Source organism: Pristiophorus japonicus, chromosome 8 (assembly GCF_044704955.1).
Source record: "Pristiophorus japonicus isolate sPriJap1 chromosome 8, sPriJap1.hap1, whole genome shotgun sequence".
Lineage (NCBI taxonomy): Eukaryota > Metazoa > Chordata > Chondrichthyes > Pristiophoridae > Pristiophorus > Pristiophorus japonicus.
This window is the reverse complement of record NC_091984.1, coordinates 27644640-27661826: the sequence shown is the minus strand read 5'-3', so window position 1 is coordinate 27661826 and position 17187 is coordinate 27644640. Positions and strand designations below refer to the sequence as shown.

Below are 17187 nucleotides of genomic sequence, written 5' to 3'. Positions count from 1 at the left end.
GAATACCAGAAAATCACAGGTGGGTGGCCCTCAATTTTCCATCACATTCTGAGTGGCATCAGCCCACAGCACAAAACTGCCTCCAACCCTCAAGGGATTCACCTGTAGTATCCATTGCCACATACTTCAGAGGGGAATAAAAGGTCTTGTATCTTATCGCATTCATCTAAGCAAACAAAAGGCTTTTGACATTCACTGTATCTATAGAAAGACTTCTACACGATGAGCTTTCACTAGATTTGAACCTTTCTGAATGCAGTATATATAAACAAATTACGTGGGGATAAAAGCTGCTTTCTGTGAGGTCTACAGCATTAAACAGAGGCGATTACAAGCTTTGTCTGTAATAGTCCCACGAGTCAAACTGAATGGCTGCTTATCCCATTGAGAAATCCAAGTACAAGACTTGAAGAGTGATATAATGAAGTGCACGCAGAGCCTTGGTGAAGCAGATATCGGCATTCTGAAGCAAACGGTCAGATGCTCGGACTGATCAGAGGAGGACGATGGAACGATCTCGCAAACGGTGTCCACAATTATTGTCGTCTGCTGCTTCTTATCCAGCCTCACCCGACTAAGGAACCTTGCTAATTATCAGGCTGGAGAAGAGGCAGCAGGAAGCAGTGACATAAGACAAGCCTGCCCAAAAGCCTGTCTGTCCCATGAACTGGGCAATTAGCAACAGTGTTAAGACAGGCTTTAATAGATAACATTTTCACTTATGTACATAAGGCAGCCAAAGTGTCTCATCAGTAAGCATCTATGTGAACAAGCTGGGCATCAGACCCAAAGCCAATCGTGTCCTCAGACATTAAACACATGCGCACTTTCCAGTAAATAATGTTCATGAATAAAAATTCCAGATTATTTTCCCCACTGCGGCCAACACCAAATGCAGCATTCCGACTGCTGTCCCAGGTGAAATCAAGTATCATGACCCAAATATTTTTAGGTGAGATAGTTGAAATAGTTATTATTACTACTGGGGTATTTAAGAGAATTTGCTTTAAGTGAGGTATGTTAGGTTGCAATTTGTTTTCATTATTTTAGATAGATTTTGAATTTGTTTTAACTGTAGCTGTCAATTCAGTTTGGTTTAGGAGTGATTGATTTCTGAATGGCAAGCATCCATTTCATTAAGGAAGTAAGCACAGGTGTTTGAAGGAGTGGTTGTCACTGTAAACATTATCTCTAATAATTTCTACCAGGGTTTCTTCTGACATTCTGGAAATTGCCATAAGCAATCAATCTGCTGTCGAAGTTACAGCAGGAGCTGGGGGAATCCCTGTGGAAATTCTACCCCTATGTGCAGAGGTTGCAGTGCATTCTTCGATGCGCAAGCAACTGAAACAAGGAACTGAAAGGGATGAGGTTTTAAAAAAGGAAGGCACAGCTTTACAGAGAACTGCTGCCATGTCAGGAAGGCCATGGAGCATTCATAGAAATAAAGGGACTTTAAAAATAAAAATGAATAGTTAATCCGGTAACGTGCACACTGTATTACACAAGTGCATAGACGTTCTTACCTTTCCACAGAAATATATGGCCACATGGCCCATTGTCAAGAATATAACATTCATTGGTTGAAAGTGTAGCCATGGTAAATGGGTTCTCAGCAGCCACCTCTGTTAAACATAATTCTCCACTTGCATCAGAAATCTAAGGGAAATTACAATGGTTTACCATCCAGGTTTGCTGTTATTTGTGTAGTATTTTATGAAAAAGAAACACTTGCATTTATATAGTGCCTTTCACGGCCACCGCATGTTCCAAAGCACTTTATAGCCAGTGATGTACTTTCGGAGGTACGGTCTTTGTTGTAATGTAGGAAACGCGACAATTTGTACACAGCAAGGTCCCACTAACAGCAATGTGATAATGACCAGATAATCTGTTTTTAAGTGATCTTAATTGAGGGATAAATATTGACCAGGATAACAGGGAATAACTCCCCTGCTCTTCTTCGAAATAGTGCCGGATCTTTTATGAATATGCCTCGGTTTAATGTCTCATCTGAAAGATGGTATCTCCGACAGTGCAGCATTCCCTGGGAGGATAGACGCAGCAACGTCAGCATTCTCGATCAGGCCAACATCCCCAGCATCGAAGCACTGACCACACTCGACCAGCTCCACTGGGCGGGCCACATTGTCCTCATGCCCGACACAAGACTCCCAAAGCAAGTGCTCTACTCGGAACTCCTACACGGCAAGCGAGCCCCAGGTGGGCAGAGGAAACGTTTCAAGGACACCCTCAAAGCCTCCTTGATAAAGGGCAACATCCCCACCGACACCTGGGAATCCCTGGCCAAAGACCGCCCTAAGTGGAAGAGGAGGATCCGGGAGGGCACTGAGCACCTTGAGTCTCGTCGCTGAGAGCATACAGAAAACAAGCGCAGGCATTGGAAGGAGCGTGCGGCAAACCAGACTCCCCACCCACCCTTTCCTTCAACGACTGACTGTCCCACCTGTGACAGAGACTGTGATTCCCATATTGGACTGTATCGTCAGCTGAGAATTCACTTTTAGAGTGGAAGCAAGTCTTCCTCGATTTCGAGGGACTGCCTATGATGATGATTCCCTCAGTAATGCCCTGCAGTGTCAGCCTAGATCTTTGTGCTCAAGTCTCTGGAGTGGGACTTGAACCCACAACTTTCTGACTCAGAAGTGAGGGTGCTAGCCCACTGAGCCACCACAGACACGCAAGCATTGCAGTTGATTGCGAAGACTGCAGCACGAAGAGTCGGGAATGAAATCATACATTATCAAAGATCTTTTAAAAACAAATAGTTACCATGTGCAGTTTGGCTTTTTTCTTGCTGGTTAAATCGGCTGTAGAATCTTCAACAGTTGGTGGTGGAATGGTTGGTTTGGAACCCAGTAACTGCCATTTTTTTAAAAGAAAAGTAGGAAACATTTAATCTTGCGGAATCTCGCCAGCATTATGCAAACTCTACAATAAACACTCACACGTTCTCCACATACTCACTTCAATAACCTCTGCAGGTTCGCTTCCTTCATCCACCACCTGTATTTTGGCACGTCCCATCCTCTCGTCATCACGGATCTTTGCAGCAAGCTGACAGCACTTTATCCGCTCGTTTATGTTGCTCTTGCATCCATTCCACTGATAGATTTTCTACAATTGCAAAGTTTAACTGTGACTTCATATTCTGTAAGACCGTATTTGAAACTGAGATCAAGCATTATGCTAATTAAGTATTACTTGCCAGTTCAAGTATGACTGGGCATCGGTGAATACTGTTACCGAGATCTGTAGCTTAAACCTTAAAATGCACCATCCCGCAGCATTGCTTCCCCCCTCCCCCACTCCCCTTCCATCTGTTCCTTTCCTCTCTCCTCATTCTCTGTCCATTTCCTTTCTCGCTCTGCCCCTCCTTCCCCCATTCTTGCTGTTTTAGACTAAGATGAACAAATATTTCAGGGCACACAATGTTATCTACACTGCTGGAGCTGGGAGACAGGTGGGGAAGGTGGGAGACGGGTGGGGAAGGCGGGAGACAGGTGGGGAAGGCGGGAGACAGGTGGGGAAGGCGGGAGACGGGTGGGGAAGGCGGGAGACGGGTGGGGAAGGCGGGAGACGGGTGGGGAAGGCGGGAGACAGGTGGGGAAGGCGGGAGACGGGTGGGGAAGGCGGGAGACGGGTGGGAGATGGGTGGGAGACGGGTGGGAGACGGGTGGGGGACGGGTGGGGGACGGGTGGGGGACGGGTGGGGGACGGGTGGGGGACGGGTGGGGGACGGGTGGGGGACAGGTGGGGGACAGGTGGGGAAGGTGGGAGACGGGTGGGGAAGGTGGATGTTGTCTATGGTAGTTCCTGCATTCAACTGTCCATACCAGGATGAACAATGGATAAGTTGGAAGCATAAATAATCTGGAGGTTTGCTTGATTATCAAAAGAATATTTTCATCCAGAACATTATTTTGGGAGTTTAAAAATGTGAAGTACAGTCAATAATAGGGTAGATTGTATATGGTCGGTGGCGGAAACAACTTGATGAGCTAAATGGACATTTCTGTTCTATACTTTCTTCACGCCATGCAGTTATACATGTTCTGCAAGCTGATTGGCCAATAGAACAGTTATTAATGTTCTGTGTGCCCTTTTTAAATGCACGGTTGAGAGCAGGAACTTCTATATATATGGTATTTCCATGTATAGTGTGCATTTTATTCCCCCAAAAATGCCAAAAGTGTGTTTTTGTGTGTGGCGGGGACGGGGGGATAGTTTACAAATGATAGATATGGTGTACTGCATATACTTCAGGAGATTATAAGCAGCAGTGTTTATTGGAACCATTCCATTCTGAATTGAAGGGTGTATCTGATTAAAACAGCAGCATTTGCCACAATGTCCTGGCCTGGAGCTGGATCGTCCTTGTCCTCATAACCAGGGAGGATAGCATGATAACGTAGGTAATATGGTGAGCGGAGTATTGAAAGGAATAAGGATCAACGTGTATCTGAACTTGTTACCATTCCTGTGAAATGTTACCATGTTGTACTCACAGCTCCTGCGTCAATAATGAAGCAGTCTCCATTGTTAAAGCTAGCCCACGTGAAAGGCACTTCACTGGCCCTCACATTTCGCTTGCCTTTAACATGCAACAGCCTCTTTACATCGGTGTCATTGGTGACTACATGCGTAAAGCCGGATGCGACACCTCCGTCCTACAAAGGAGACACAAAAAGGAAAACGCTGCTGAAGATTATGAAGGCAACAATAAAAAGAGTTGTTTTAAAAAAAAGAACCAAATAACTCATCAAATCCTACAGGCCTTTGTGCTCCTATTGTTGTGGGTTTCAAACATTTAATCTAGGTTAAATTACATAAAATATTACAGAAGTGAACACCAAATAATGCACCAGAACTAGTCCTATGCTCTTCTGTGCATTACAAGATACAGGCTGGGGTATGGGTTACCTTCTAATCCAGATTGGCGACTTTAAGGATCTTGAGTAAAAGCAGTCTGGTTAGTCTTAATCCAATTCCAAGGAGTCATGAACTTACAGCAAGAAAAACTGTCTATAATGTGGAGCAAACTGGCAATCTCGCACAGATATGCCATAAGGATGGCTGGTGTGGAATAAAGAGATATCACACTGGTGCAATACAGGGAGCTTTATCCTCTATGTAATCCATACTTTTCAGGCCCAGGATTGCCTGACATTAACACTTGTACAAAAAGGAAAAATGCTTTAATTCCCCAGCACAGTCATTATTTACTGTATAAAAACAGAATTGCAAAAAAAATGTTTACGAGTTAGGTTTTACAAATAATAGCTGCCACCATGCAACTTCGCACAAAGGTAGTACTAATTAGACTATCAAGCACAGTTAGCTTCCCCCAGTCCATGGCCAGCCCAATCTAATGGCTCGTTCCTTGAAACAGGGACGAACCTCCTCACTTGACATTCTAACTGAACATTCCCGTTGGGAAAAGCTCTGCACTGGGAGCTTTTACAGAATTTACAGAAGTTACCCTATATTGGAAAAGAAACGGCTCGAGTATCCTGCCTCCTTACACTCTAGCAAGTTTCCCTTTCATTAGTGTCAGGTCAGGCTGCTAGCTTGCAATGCTTTTCACACAACAGAGCTGATAACTTTATCAGATTTATTTTTCAGCATTGCAATTTATTTTTTAAATAACGCAATTATTAGTTTGGATGTGGAGTGTCCACTTTCTGCGAGCAACTAAAAGGAAAGCCGATTATACCATGCGTCCCTCAGGCTCCATTAGGAAATTACTTGGGTTTCAAAAGAGCTTCCATTCTCTGAATCCATTAAGCATAAATTGTAGTCAATTATTTAAACATTCAGCGAGTTCACTGAAAAATAAAATCATTATTTCTTCCATTAATGCTTCTGTTCATAAGCACTACAGTTAAAACACTAAGGCAGGATACAACTGAAACAGGATGACACAATACATGCGAACATTAACAGCATGGAAGGTACTTTAGGATTTCAGGGGCCCGAATGTGATGAAGGCCTCAGCCCGCCCAAAGAACCACCGAGGTACCTGACAGTACTTTGGCGGGGTTTTCATCAACCAGGTCCCTCGAAGGGCGGCAGGCGGCAAATGAGGGATTTACACTGCCAATCTGGGCGGCAGCCAGCGGGAGCTCCCAATCTTGGCGGCAAAGGTGCTTGCCGCCCAAGTGCCGCCGAGGATGGAGTTGGTCCCACGGAGGGACGAAGACCTGCAAAGAAAAAGCATTAAAAAAAAACATCGGAAGACCTTCAGCGGACCCCGTACAGGCAAGTCCCTGTGAAGAAAAACATTTTAAAAATGTTTACTCACCTTTGTTTTCAGCTCTTCCTACCTACTGTCAGGACAGACCAACCTCCTCACAGCGTTCCACCCCCATTCTGGCGCTGACTCCCACCCACACCAATCTGGCATCTCGGCAGGAGGGAGTCCACTTACGCCACTTGGTCATCCGCTGACATCAGCGGGCGGTTCCTGGCGGCTCTCCCCTCCCGCCTGCTCCAGACCAGATCGAAACTGGCACTGGGTGGAACCCGAGAAGGAATGTCAGCGGCAGTGGGCAGTGAGTCCATCAATTTCGGGCCCCAGGTGTCAGGATGGCCCTCGGGTTCCTTGATTACCAAACTCATTTTTACTTCCTCATTTCTTAATTAGGCCACAAAATGGACAGGATCTTCCAATCCTTTCAGAGTACGAGCTATGGAGAGGACTCTGCAGACTGAGAACATGGCATCACCATGCTTGTCCCGTGTGCATAGGAAAGAGTCTGTTTCCTGAAACTTTTTGTTTGGTGGCTATTTGCTTACAGACGACACGTTTAATCATGGTCGTACCACCTTCACCTCTTCTCAGGAGGTACGACCAAAGGAGAATGAAAATGAAAATGAGAGTTCGGAGAGGCAGGAGTTCGGCCGGCAGTTCATGAGGCCTATAAAAGGCCAGCGGGACCTGGAATCCGGGGAGTTCAGAGAAGTGGGAGTTCGGGCGGCAGTTTGTGAGGCCAGCTGGTGCAGCTACAAGGGCAGAAGGTAAACAAGAAGTCGAAAGTAATCGAAAGGTGACGTCACAGCCAGGGGGATAAGTCAATTGGCTGGGGATTGGTGAGTAGTTTTTCTTTTTCTTTCCTTTATCAGTAGGTAACCTTTATCATTGTTGTTGCCAAATTAAGTTAATCTAAGGGTTAAGTCATGGCAAGAGAGCTCGGACACGTGTCATGCTCCTCCTGTGCTACGTGGGAACTCAGGGACGCTTCCAGTGTCCCTGACGACTACACGTGCAGGAAGTGCATCTGCCTGCAGCACCTGACAGACCACATTGTGGCACTGGAGCTGCGGGTGGATTTACTCTGGCGCATCCGCGATGCTGAAGATGACGTGGATAGCACGTTTAATGAGTTGGCCACACCGCAGGGAAAGGGTACACAGCCAGATAGGGAATGAGTGACCAACAGGAAGAGCAGTGGAAGAAAGGTAGTGCAGGGGTCCACTACGGTCATCCCACTGCAAAACAGATACACTGCTTTGGGTGCTGTTGAGGGGGATGACTCATCAGGGGAGAGCAGCAACAGCCAAGTTCATGGCACCATGAGTGGCTCTGCTGCACAGGAAGGCAGGAAAAAGAGTGGGAGAGCTATAGTGATAGGGTATTCTATTGTAAGGGGAATAGATAGACATTTCTGCGGCCGCAATCAAGACTCCAGGATGATATGTTGCCTCCCTGGTGCAAGGGTCAAGGATGTCTCGGAGCGGGTGCAGGACATTTTGAAGCGGGAGAGTGAACAGCCAGTTGTCGTAGTGCATATAGGTACCAACGATATAAGTAAAAAACGAGATGAGGTTCTACAAGCTGAGTTTAGGGAGCTAGGAGTTAAATTTAAAAAGTAGGACCTCAAAAGTAGTAATCTCAGGATTGCTACCAGTGCCACGTGCTAGTCAGAGTAGGAATCGCAGGATAGCTCAGATGAATACGCGGCTTGAGGAGTGGTGCAGAAGGGAGGGATTCAAATTCCTGGGACATTGGAACCGGTTCTAGGGGAGGTGGGACCAGTACAAACTGGACGATCTGCACCTGGGCAGGACCAGAACCAATGTCCTAGGGGGAGTGTTTGCTAGTGATGTTGGGGAGGGGGTAAACTAATATGGCAGGGAGACAGAGGGAAGTAAAATAGGGGCAGAAGCAAAAGATAGAAAGAAGAAAAGTAAAAGTGGAGGGCAGAGAAACACAAGGCAAAAAGTAAAAAGGGCCACATTAAAGCAAAATTCTAAAGGGGCAAAGTGTGTTAGAAAGACAAGCCTGAAGGCTCTATGCCTCAATGCGAGGAGTATTTGTAATAAGATGGACGAATTAACTGTACAGGCAGCAATTAATATGATATAATTGGCATCATGGAGACATGGCTCCAGGGTGACCAAGGCTGGGAACTCAACATCCAGGGGTATTCAACATTTAGGAAGGATAGACACAAAGGAAAAGGAGGTGGGGTGGCATTGCTGGTTAAAGAGGAAATTAACGCAATAGTAAGGAAGGACGTTAGCTTGGATGATGTGGAATCTGTATAGGTGGAGCTGCGGAATACCAAAGGGCAGAAAATGCTAGTGGGAGTTGTGTACAGACCACCAAACAGTAGTAGTGAGATTGGGGACAGCATCCAACAAGAAATTAGGGATGCACGCAATAAAGGTACAGCAGTTATCATGGGCGACTTTAATCTACATTTGGGCTAACCAAACTGGTAGCAATACAATGGAGGAGGATTTCCTGGAGTGTATTAGGGATGGTTTTCTGGACCAATATGTCGAGGAACCAACTAGAGGGCTGGCCATCCTAGACTGGGTGATGTGTAATGAGAAAGGACTAATTAGCAATATTGTTGTGCGAGGCCCCTTGGGGAAGAGTGACCATAATATGGTAGAATTCTTTATTAAGATGGAGAGTTACACAATTAATTCAGAGCATAGGGTCCTGAACTTAAGGAAACGTAACTTCGATGGTATGAGATGTGAATTGGCTAAAATAGACTGGCAAATGATACTTAAAGGGTTGATGGTGGATAGGCAATGGCAAACATTTAAAGATGATATGGATGAACTTCAACAATTGTACATCCCTGTCTGGAGTAAAAATAAAATGGGGAAGGTGGCTCACCGTGGCTAATAAGGGAAATTAGGGATAGTGTTAAATCCAAGGAAGAGGCATATAAATTGGCCAGAAAAAGCAGCAAACCTGAGGACTGGGAGAAATTTAGAATTCAGCAGAGGAGGATAAAGGGTTTAATTAGGAAGGGGAAAAATAGAGTATGAGAGGAAGCTTGCCGGGAACATAAAAACTGACTGCAAAAGCTTCTATAGATATGTGAAGAGAAAAAGATTAGTGAAGACAAACGTAGGTCCCTTACAGTCAGATTCAGGTGAATTTATAATGAGGAACAAAGAAATGGCAGACCAGTTGAACAAATACTTTGGTTCTGTCTTCATGAAGGAAGACACAAATAACCTTCCGGAAGTACTAGGGGACCAAGGAGCTAGTGAGAAGGAGGAACTGAAGGATATCCTTATTAGGCGGGAAATTGTGTTAGGGAAATTGATGGGATTGAAGGCCGATAAATCCCCGGGGCCTGATAGTCTGCATCCCAGAGTACTTAAGGAAGTGGTCCTAGAAATAGTGGATGCATTGCCGATCATTTTCAAACAGTCTATCAACTCTGGATCAGTTCCTACGGACTGGAGGGTAGCTAATGTAACACCACTTTTAAAAAAAAGGAGGGAGAGAGAAAACGGATAATTATAGACCATTTAGCCTGACATCAGTAGTGGGGGAAATGTTGGAATCAATTATTAAAGATAAAATAATAGCGCATTTGGAAAGCAGTGACAGGATTGGTCCAAGTCAGCATGGATTTATGAAAGGGAAATTATGCTTGACAAATCTTCTGGAATTTTTGAGGATGTAACTAGTAGAGTGGACAAGGGAGAACCAGTGGATATGGTGTATTTGGACTTTCAAAAGGCTTTTGACAAGGTCCCACACAAGAGATGGGTGTGCAAAACCAAAGCACATGGTATTGGGGATAATGTACTGACGTGGATAGAGAACTGGTTGGCAGACAGGAAGCAGAGAGTCGGAATAAATGGGTCCTTTTCAGAATGGCAGACAGTGACTAGTGGAGTGCCGCAGGGCTCAGTGCTGGGACCCCAGCTATTTACAATATACATCAATGATTTGGATGAAGGAATTGAATGTAATATCTCCAAGTTTGCAGATGACAATAAACTGGGTGATGGTGTGAGCTGGGAGGAGGATGCTAAGAGGTTGCAGGGTGATTTGGACAGGCTAGGTGAGTGGGCAAATGCATGGCAGATGCAGTATAATGTGGATAAATGTGAGGTTATCCACTTTGATGGCAAAAACACGAAGGCAGAATATTATCTGAATGGCGACAGATTAGGAAAAGGGTAGGTGCAACAAGACCTGGGTGTCATGGTACATCAGTCATTGAAAGTTGGCATGCAGGTTCAGCAGGCGGTGAAGAAGGCAAATGGTATATTGGCCTTCATGGCTAGGGGATTTGAGTATAGGAGCAGGGAGGTCTTACTGCAGTTGTACAGGGTCTTGGTGAGGCCTCACCTGGAATATTGTGTTCAGTTTTGGTCTCCTAATCTGAGGAAGGACGATCTTGCTATTGAGGGAGTGCAGCGAAGGTTCACCAGACTGATTCCCGGGATGGCAGGACTGACCTATGAGGAGAGACTGGATCGACTGGGCCTTTATTCACTGGAGTTTAGAAGGATGAGAGGGGATCTCATAGAAACATATAAAATTCTGACTGGACTGGACAGGTTAGATGCATGAAGAATGTTCCCGATGTTGGGGAAGTCCAGAACTAGGGGACACAGTCTTAGAATAAGGGGTAGGCCATTTAGGACTGAGATGAGGAGAAACTTCTTCAATCAGAGAGTTGTTAACCTGTGGAATTCTCTACCACAGAGAGTTGTTGATGCTAGTTCATTGGATATAATCAAGAGAGAGTTAGATATGGCCCTCACGGCTAAAGGGATCAAGGGGTATGGAGAGAAAGCAGGAAAGGGGTACTGAGGTGAATGATCAGCCATGATCTTATTGAATGGTGGTGCAGGCTCGAGGGGCCGAATGGCCTACTCTTACACCTATGTTCTATGTTTCTAAAATCAGTAGAGCTGACTACATCAATGGGTGTGGGAAAGGGTCAACTATGGAAGGAAGCATATTCACCAACTTATACCATAACTAGGGAAGCGGAACGCCATTCAGCTCACCTTATCTCATCCAGCTAGAAAGACCTTGCAGTTCCTCGATCACAGCATCCAATCGTTTTTAAATGATTTAAGTTTTCACCTTCATTACTCTACCCAGAGGTTCCAAAATCAGTCGTAAGTGTGCCCATTACAGGTACTAGTTTGAACATTGTCCTCTTACGCTACTCTCTCGGTTCAGTTAGACATAATTTGCCAGATCTACCGGTTTCATGCTGCTCATTAACTTTTATTACCTCGATTGGGACACTTATCGATCATTTTTCCCCTTATACCGCAATTTACTTGGTGAAAGTGGGGAGAATTCAAAGCCAAATGTAATTAAATATCCACTTGATACACCTGGGTGGCATTAAACAATTTACTCTGGGGGGAAATGCTTTATTTAAATAGAACTCCTCCTCGTCCATCAGTCAGCCACTTTAACAACTCTTCCTTAGTGCAAAGCCAGAGCTTCAAGTTGCTGCTGAAATTCAAATATTTACAGCACATAAACAGGACAAGCAGGCCAAAGTTAGAAACTAATTGACTGAATTTGTATGTACCAGAAATAAAGAATCCACACTGAAGAAGCTACTATAGGTCGTTGTTGAGCATGGGAAGGATCATTGCAACCCCTTTTTATAAAAAAAAGACATTTTATTTTATACACCAGTTAGTCAATAAACAGACAAATGCTGCCTCCAGCGTTTGGTGACAAAGGTGGCAGTTCACACTTAAGTCTAACAAGAATGTACAAGCATTTGATACCTCGGAAACTTGATATTTTGTAAAAGGTTCCAAGTTCCTTGAAAGATGCTGTTTATTGTCTACATTACCTTGTACAGAAGTCCATTCTTAAAGTAGGCCAGGAACTGGACTGACTCATTGCCTTGTGTCTCCCTGTGCTGCACTAATTTGCCACTGAGACTGTCGTCCAGCTGTATGCAGAGAATGGCAGCAGCTCCAGATTCATCTTGGCTGCACTTGTTTCCTGGAAGAAAATAGTTATCAAAGATCAACCTAAAATAGGTTTTAAAATTAAAAGTTTTATTCTGTATTGCATTAACAGCAGTCTGAAAATCCACATGAAAAGATGAATGTAGACATACCTAGCCATATGTGGCCTTTGTATGAAAACTCTGCAGTTGTGCATAGTACAATATAGGCGTCACCAACATAAAAATTCCCATACAGCTTTTCAGGAACCAGCGTTGGGTTCAGTTTCTCGATCCTCCACACGGTCAGCCCTGGCTTTTTGCCGGCATTTTCAAATGCCTTGTGAACAGCCATTGTCTGTGGAGAAAAATCGGACAATGGATAACTGAAGATAGACAGAAGCGATAAGCAGAACTAACAAATAAAATGCTGAGATACAGAAATTTTTAGCTTGCAGCAATTTAACAAGGCGCAAGACAGATTTGCAGCTGACCGAATCGTCTGTGTAGCACAGCAACTTTCGTTGCTTTCCATGTTACAGTGGAGGGACAGTCTGGTGCAGTTCAGACACTCACGAAAAGCCAGCATTTTTTGCAACTTACCCACAGAAAGGAAATAACAAAGAACAAAAAAGGACCTTGGCAGTAAATCTGAAAATTTCAACAGAAATTAGAACCATTTCCAGAAAGATCAATATTTCGATTTTAAAATGAGTACACTATCTAGTGATTCCTCCTTATCTCTGTAATCTCCTCCAGTCCAAAATCCCCCTAGGCCTCTGTGCTCTGCCTCTTTGGATCTTATGAACATCCCCGATTTAAAATGCTCCACCATTGCTGGTCGTGCCTTCAGCTACCTAGATCCTAAGCTCTGGAATTCCTTCCCTAAATCTCCCCGCCTCTCCACTTCTCTTTCCTCCATGAAGATGCTCCTTAAAACCTACTTCTTCGACCAAGCTTTTGCTCATCTGCCCTAACAGCTCCTTATATGCTCGGTGTCAAATTTTTTTTAATTGACAGCAGTCCTGTGAAGCGCCTTAGGACATTTTATTATATTAAAGCCGCTATATAAATATAGGTTGTTGTTGTTCCAAAGCAGTATTAAAATACGAGTAACTGCATACTGATCTGATAAACAACAGCTATACCTATGATAGTTGGAGTACACCATCTGCACTTTATTACGTTAAAGACGCTATATAAATATAGGTTGTTGTTGTTTCAAAACAGTATTAAAATACTTGATTTACTTTTTTAAGGAGGGAACAAGGAGGGTTAAGGAGGGTAGTGAGTTTGATGTAGTGTATATGGATTTTAGCAATGCTTTTGATAAGGTCCCACATGGCAGACCGGTCACGAAAGTAAAAGCTCATGGGATCCAAAATTGGCTCAGGGGCAGGAAGCAAAGGGTAATGGTTGATGGGTGTTTTTGTGACTGGAAGGATGTTTCCAGTGGGGTTCCACAGGGCTCAGTCCTAAGTCCCTTGCTTTTTGTGGTATATATCAATTATTTAGATTTGAATGTAGTGGGTATGATAAAGAAGTTTGCAGATGATACTAAAATCGGCTGTGCGGTTGATAATGAAGAAGAAAGTTATAGACTGCAGGAAGATATCAATGAACTGGACAGATGGGCAGAACAGTGGCAAATGGAATTCAATCCAGAGAAGTGTGAAGTAATGCATTTGGGGAGGGCTAACAAGGCAAAGGAATACACATTAAATGGTAGGACACTGAGAAGTATAGAGGAACAAATAAACCTTGGAATGCTTAGAAACATAGAAAATAGGTGCAGGAGCAGGCCATTCAGCCCTTCTAGCCTGCACCGCCATTCAATGAGTTCATGGCTGAACATGAAACTTCAGTACCCCCTTCCTGCTTTCTCGCCATAACCCTTGATCCCCCGAGTAGTAAGGACTTCATCTAACTCCCTTTTGAATATATTTAGTGAATTGGCCTCAACTACTTTCTGTGGTAGAGAATTCCACAGGTTCACCACTCTCTGGGTGAAGAAGTTTCTCCTCATCTCGGTCCTAAATGGCTTACCCCTTATCCTCAGACTGTGACCCCTGGTTCTGGACTTCCCCAACATTGGGAACATTCTTTCTGCATCTAACCTGTCTAAACCCGTCAGAATTTTAAACGTTTCTATGAGGTCCCCTCTCATTCTTCTGAACTCCAGTGAATACAAGCCCAGTTGATCCAATCTTTCTTGATAGGTCAGTCCCGCCATCCCGGGAATCAGTCTGGTGAACCTTCGCTGCACTCCCTCAATAGCAAGAATGTCCTTCCTCAAGTTAGGAGACCAAAACTGTACACAATACTCCAGGTGTGGCCTCACCAAGGCCCTGTACAACTGTAGCAACACCTCCCTGCCCCTGTATTCAAATCCCCTCGCTATGAAGGCCAACATGCCATTTGCTTTCTTAACCGCCTGCTGTACCTGCATGCTCACCTTCAATGACTGATGTACCATGACACCCAGGTCTCGTTGCACCTTCCCTTTTCCTAATCTGTCACCATTCAGATAATAGTCTGTCTCTCTGTTTTTACCACCAAAGTGGATAACCTCACATTTATCCACATTATACTTCATCTGCCATGCATTTGCCCACTCACCTAACCTATCCAAATCACTCTGCAGCCTAATAGCATCCTCCTCGCAGCTCACACTGCCACCCAACTTAGTATCATCCGCAAATTTGGAGATACTGCATTTAATCCCCTCGTCTAAATCATTAATGTACAATGTAAACAGCTGGGGCCCCAGCACAGAACCTTGCGGCACTCCACTAGTCACTGCCTGCCATTCTGAAAAGTACCCGTTTACTCTTACTCTTTGCTTCCTGTCTGACAACCAGTTCTCAATCCACGTCAGCACACTACCCCCAATCCCATGTGCTTTAACTTTGCACATTAATCTCTTGTGTGGGACCTTGTCGAAAGCCTTCTGAAAGTCCAAATATACCACATCAACTGGTTCTCCTTTGTCCACTTTACTGGAAACATCCTCAAAAAATTCCAGAAGATTTGTCAAGCATGATTTCCCTTTCACAAATCCATGCTGACTTGGACCTATCATGTCACCATTTTCCAGATGCACTGCTATGACATCCTTAATAATTGATTCCATCATTTTACCCACTACTGAGGTCAGGCTGACCGGTCTATAATTCCCTGTTTTCTCTCTCCCTCCTTTTTTAAAAAGTGGGGTTACATTGGCTACCCTCCACTCCATAGGAACTGATCCAGAGTCAATGGAATGTTGGAAAATGACTGTCAATGCATCCGCTATTTCCAAGGCCACCTCCTTAAGTACTCTAGGATGCAGTCCATCAGGCCCTGGGGATTTATCGGCCTTCAATCCCATCAATTTCCCCAACACAATTTCCCGACTAATAAAGATTTCCCTCAGTTCCCCCTCCTTACTAGACCCTCTGACCCCTTTTATATCCGGAAGGTTGTTTGTATCCTCCTTAGTGAATACCGAACCAAAGTACTTGTTCAATTGGTCTGCCATTTCTTTGTTCCCCGTTATGACTTCCCCTGATTCTGACTGCAGGGGACCTACGTTTGTCTTCACCAACCTTTTTCTCTTTACATACCTATAGAAACTTTTGCAATCCGCCTTAATGTTCCCTGCAAGCTTCTTCTCGTACTCCATTTTCCCTGCCCTAATCAAACCCTTTGTCCTCCTCTGCTGAGTTCTAAATTTCTCCACAAATCCCTGAAAGTAGCAGGCCAGGTAGATACAGAATATGGCATATGGAATATTTCCCTTTATTAGCCAAGGCATAGAATACAAGAGCAGGCCGGTTATGCTTGAACTCTATACAACACTAGTTAGGCCACATCTGGAGTTCTGCATGCAGTTCTGGTCACCATGAGCCCAAGTTTCCACATGATTTGCGCCTGATTTTTAGGAGCAACTGGTGGAGAACGGACTATTTTAGAAATCGCAATTCTCCACATTTTTTTTTCTGCAGTTCTAGTCAGGTAGAACAGTTCTAGTTTCGAACAGAATTTTTTCTTCAAAAGGGGGCGTGTCCGGCCACTGACGCCTGATTTGAAAGTTTCCACAGTGAAAATGTACTCCAAACTAAAGTAGAATGGAGCCAGTGAAGATTTTTGTAGAACTGAAAAAACCTGTTCTACACATTAAAAAATCAGGCGCAGGTTACAAATTAGGCGTCCAGAACGAGGTGGGGGGGGCGGAGGAAGGGAACTCATTAAATTCGACAATAAATCCTTATTTATACTTCTACAAATATTATACAAATAAATCCAACCTGAATAAACATTTATAAGCCAAGAAAAGATTAAATAAACCATCTTCCTACCTGTGTGAAAGTGCTTCAGCCAGGGAGAATTCTGCAGCCGTTCGTGCCGCTGAGCGGGAGGGGAGAGAGAGAGAGAGAGAAGAAAGAGGGGGGGAGAGAGAGAGAGGGGGGGAGAGAGAGGGGGGGAGGGGGGGAGAGAGAGAGAGAGAGAGAGAGGGGAGAGGGGGAGAGGGGGGAGGGGGGGAGAGAGAGAGAGAGAGAGGGGGGGGAGGGGGGGAGAGAGAGAGGGGGGGGAGGGGGGGAGAGAGAGAGGGGGGGGAGGGGGGGAGAGAGAGAGGGGGGGGAGGGGGGGAGAGAGAGAGAGAGAGAGAGAGAGAGGGGGGGGAGGGGGGGAGAGAGAGAGAGAGAGAGAGAGGGGGGAGGGGGGAGAGAGAGAGGGGGGGAGGGGGGAGAGAGAGAGGGGGGGAGGGGGGGAGGAGAGAGAGAGAGAGAGAGAGGGGGGGAGGGGGGGGAGAGAGAGAGAGAGGGGGGGAGGGGGGAGAGAGAGAGAGGGGGAGAGAGGGGGGAGGGAGGGGGGAGGGAGGGGGGAGGGAGGGGGGAGGGAGGGGGGAGGGAGGGGGAGGGGGGAGGGGGGAGGAGGGGGAGGGGGAGGGGGGAGGGGGGGAGGGGGGAGGAGGGAGGGGGGGGGA

General features: G+C 45.2%; 1 protein-coding gene across 1 annotated transcript in view; it reads right to left on the bottom strand.

Moving 5' to 3' along the window:
• LOC139268451 (scinderin-like) overlaps nt 1-17187 on the bottom strand; it is a 51535-nt gene that overhangs the window by 27239 nt on the left and 7109 nt on the right. The window contains exons 2-7 of the mRNA XM_070886609.1: nt 12393-12576; nt 12120-12274; nt 4530-4691; nt 2989-3138; nt 2794-2883; nt 1527-1659 (exon numbers count right to left, since the gene is read on the bottom strand). Coding sequence (XP_070742710.1) covers nt 1527-1659; nt 2794-2883; nt 2989-3138; nt 4530-4691; nt 12120-12274; nt 12393-12573 — 871 coding nt within the window. The 5' untranslated portion in view covers nt 12574-12576. The remainder of the gene's footprint in view (nt 1-1526; nt 1660-2793; nt 2884-2988; nt 3139-4529; nt 4692-12119; nt 12275-12392; nt 12577-17187) is intronic.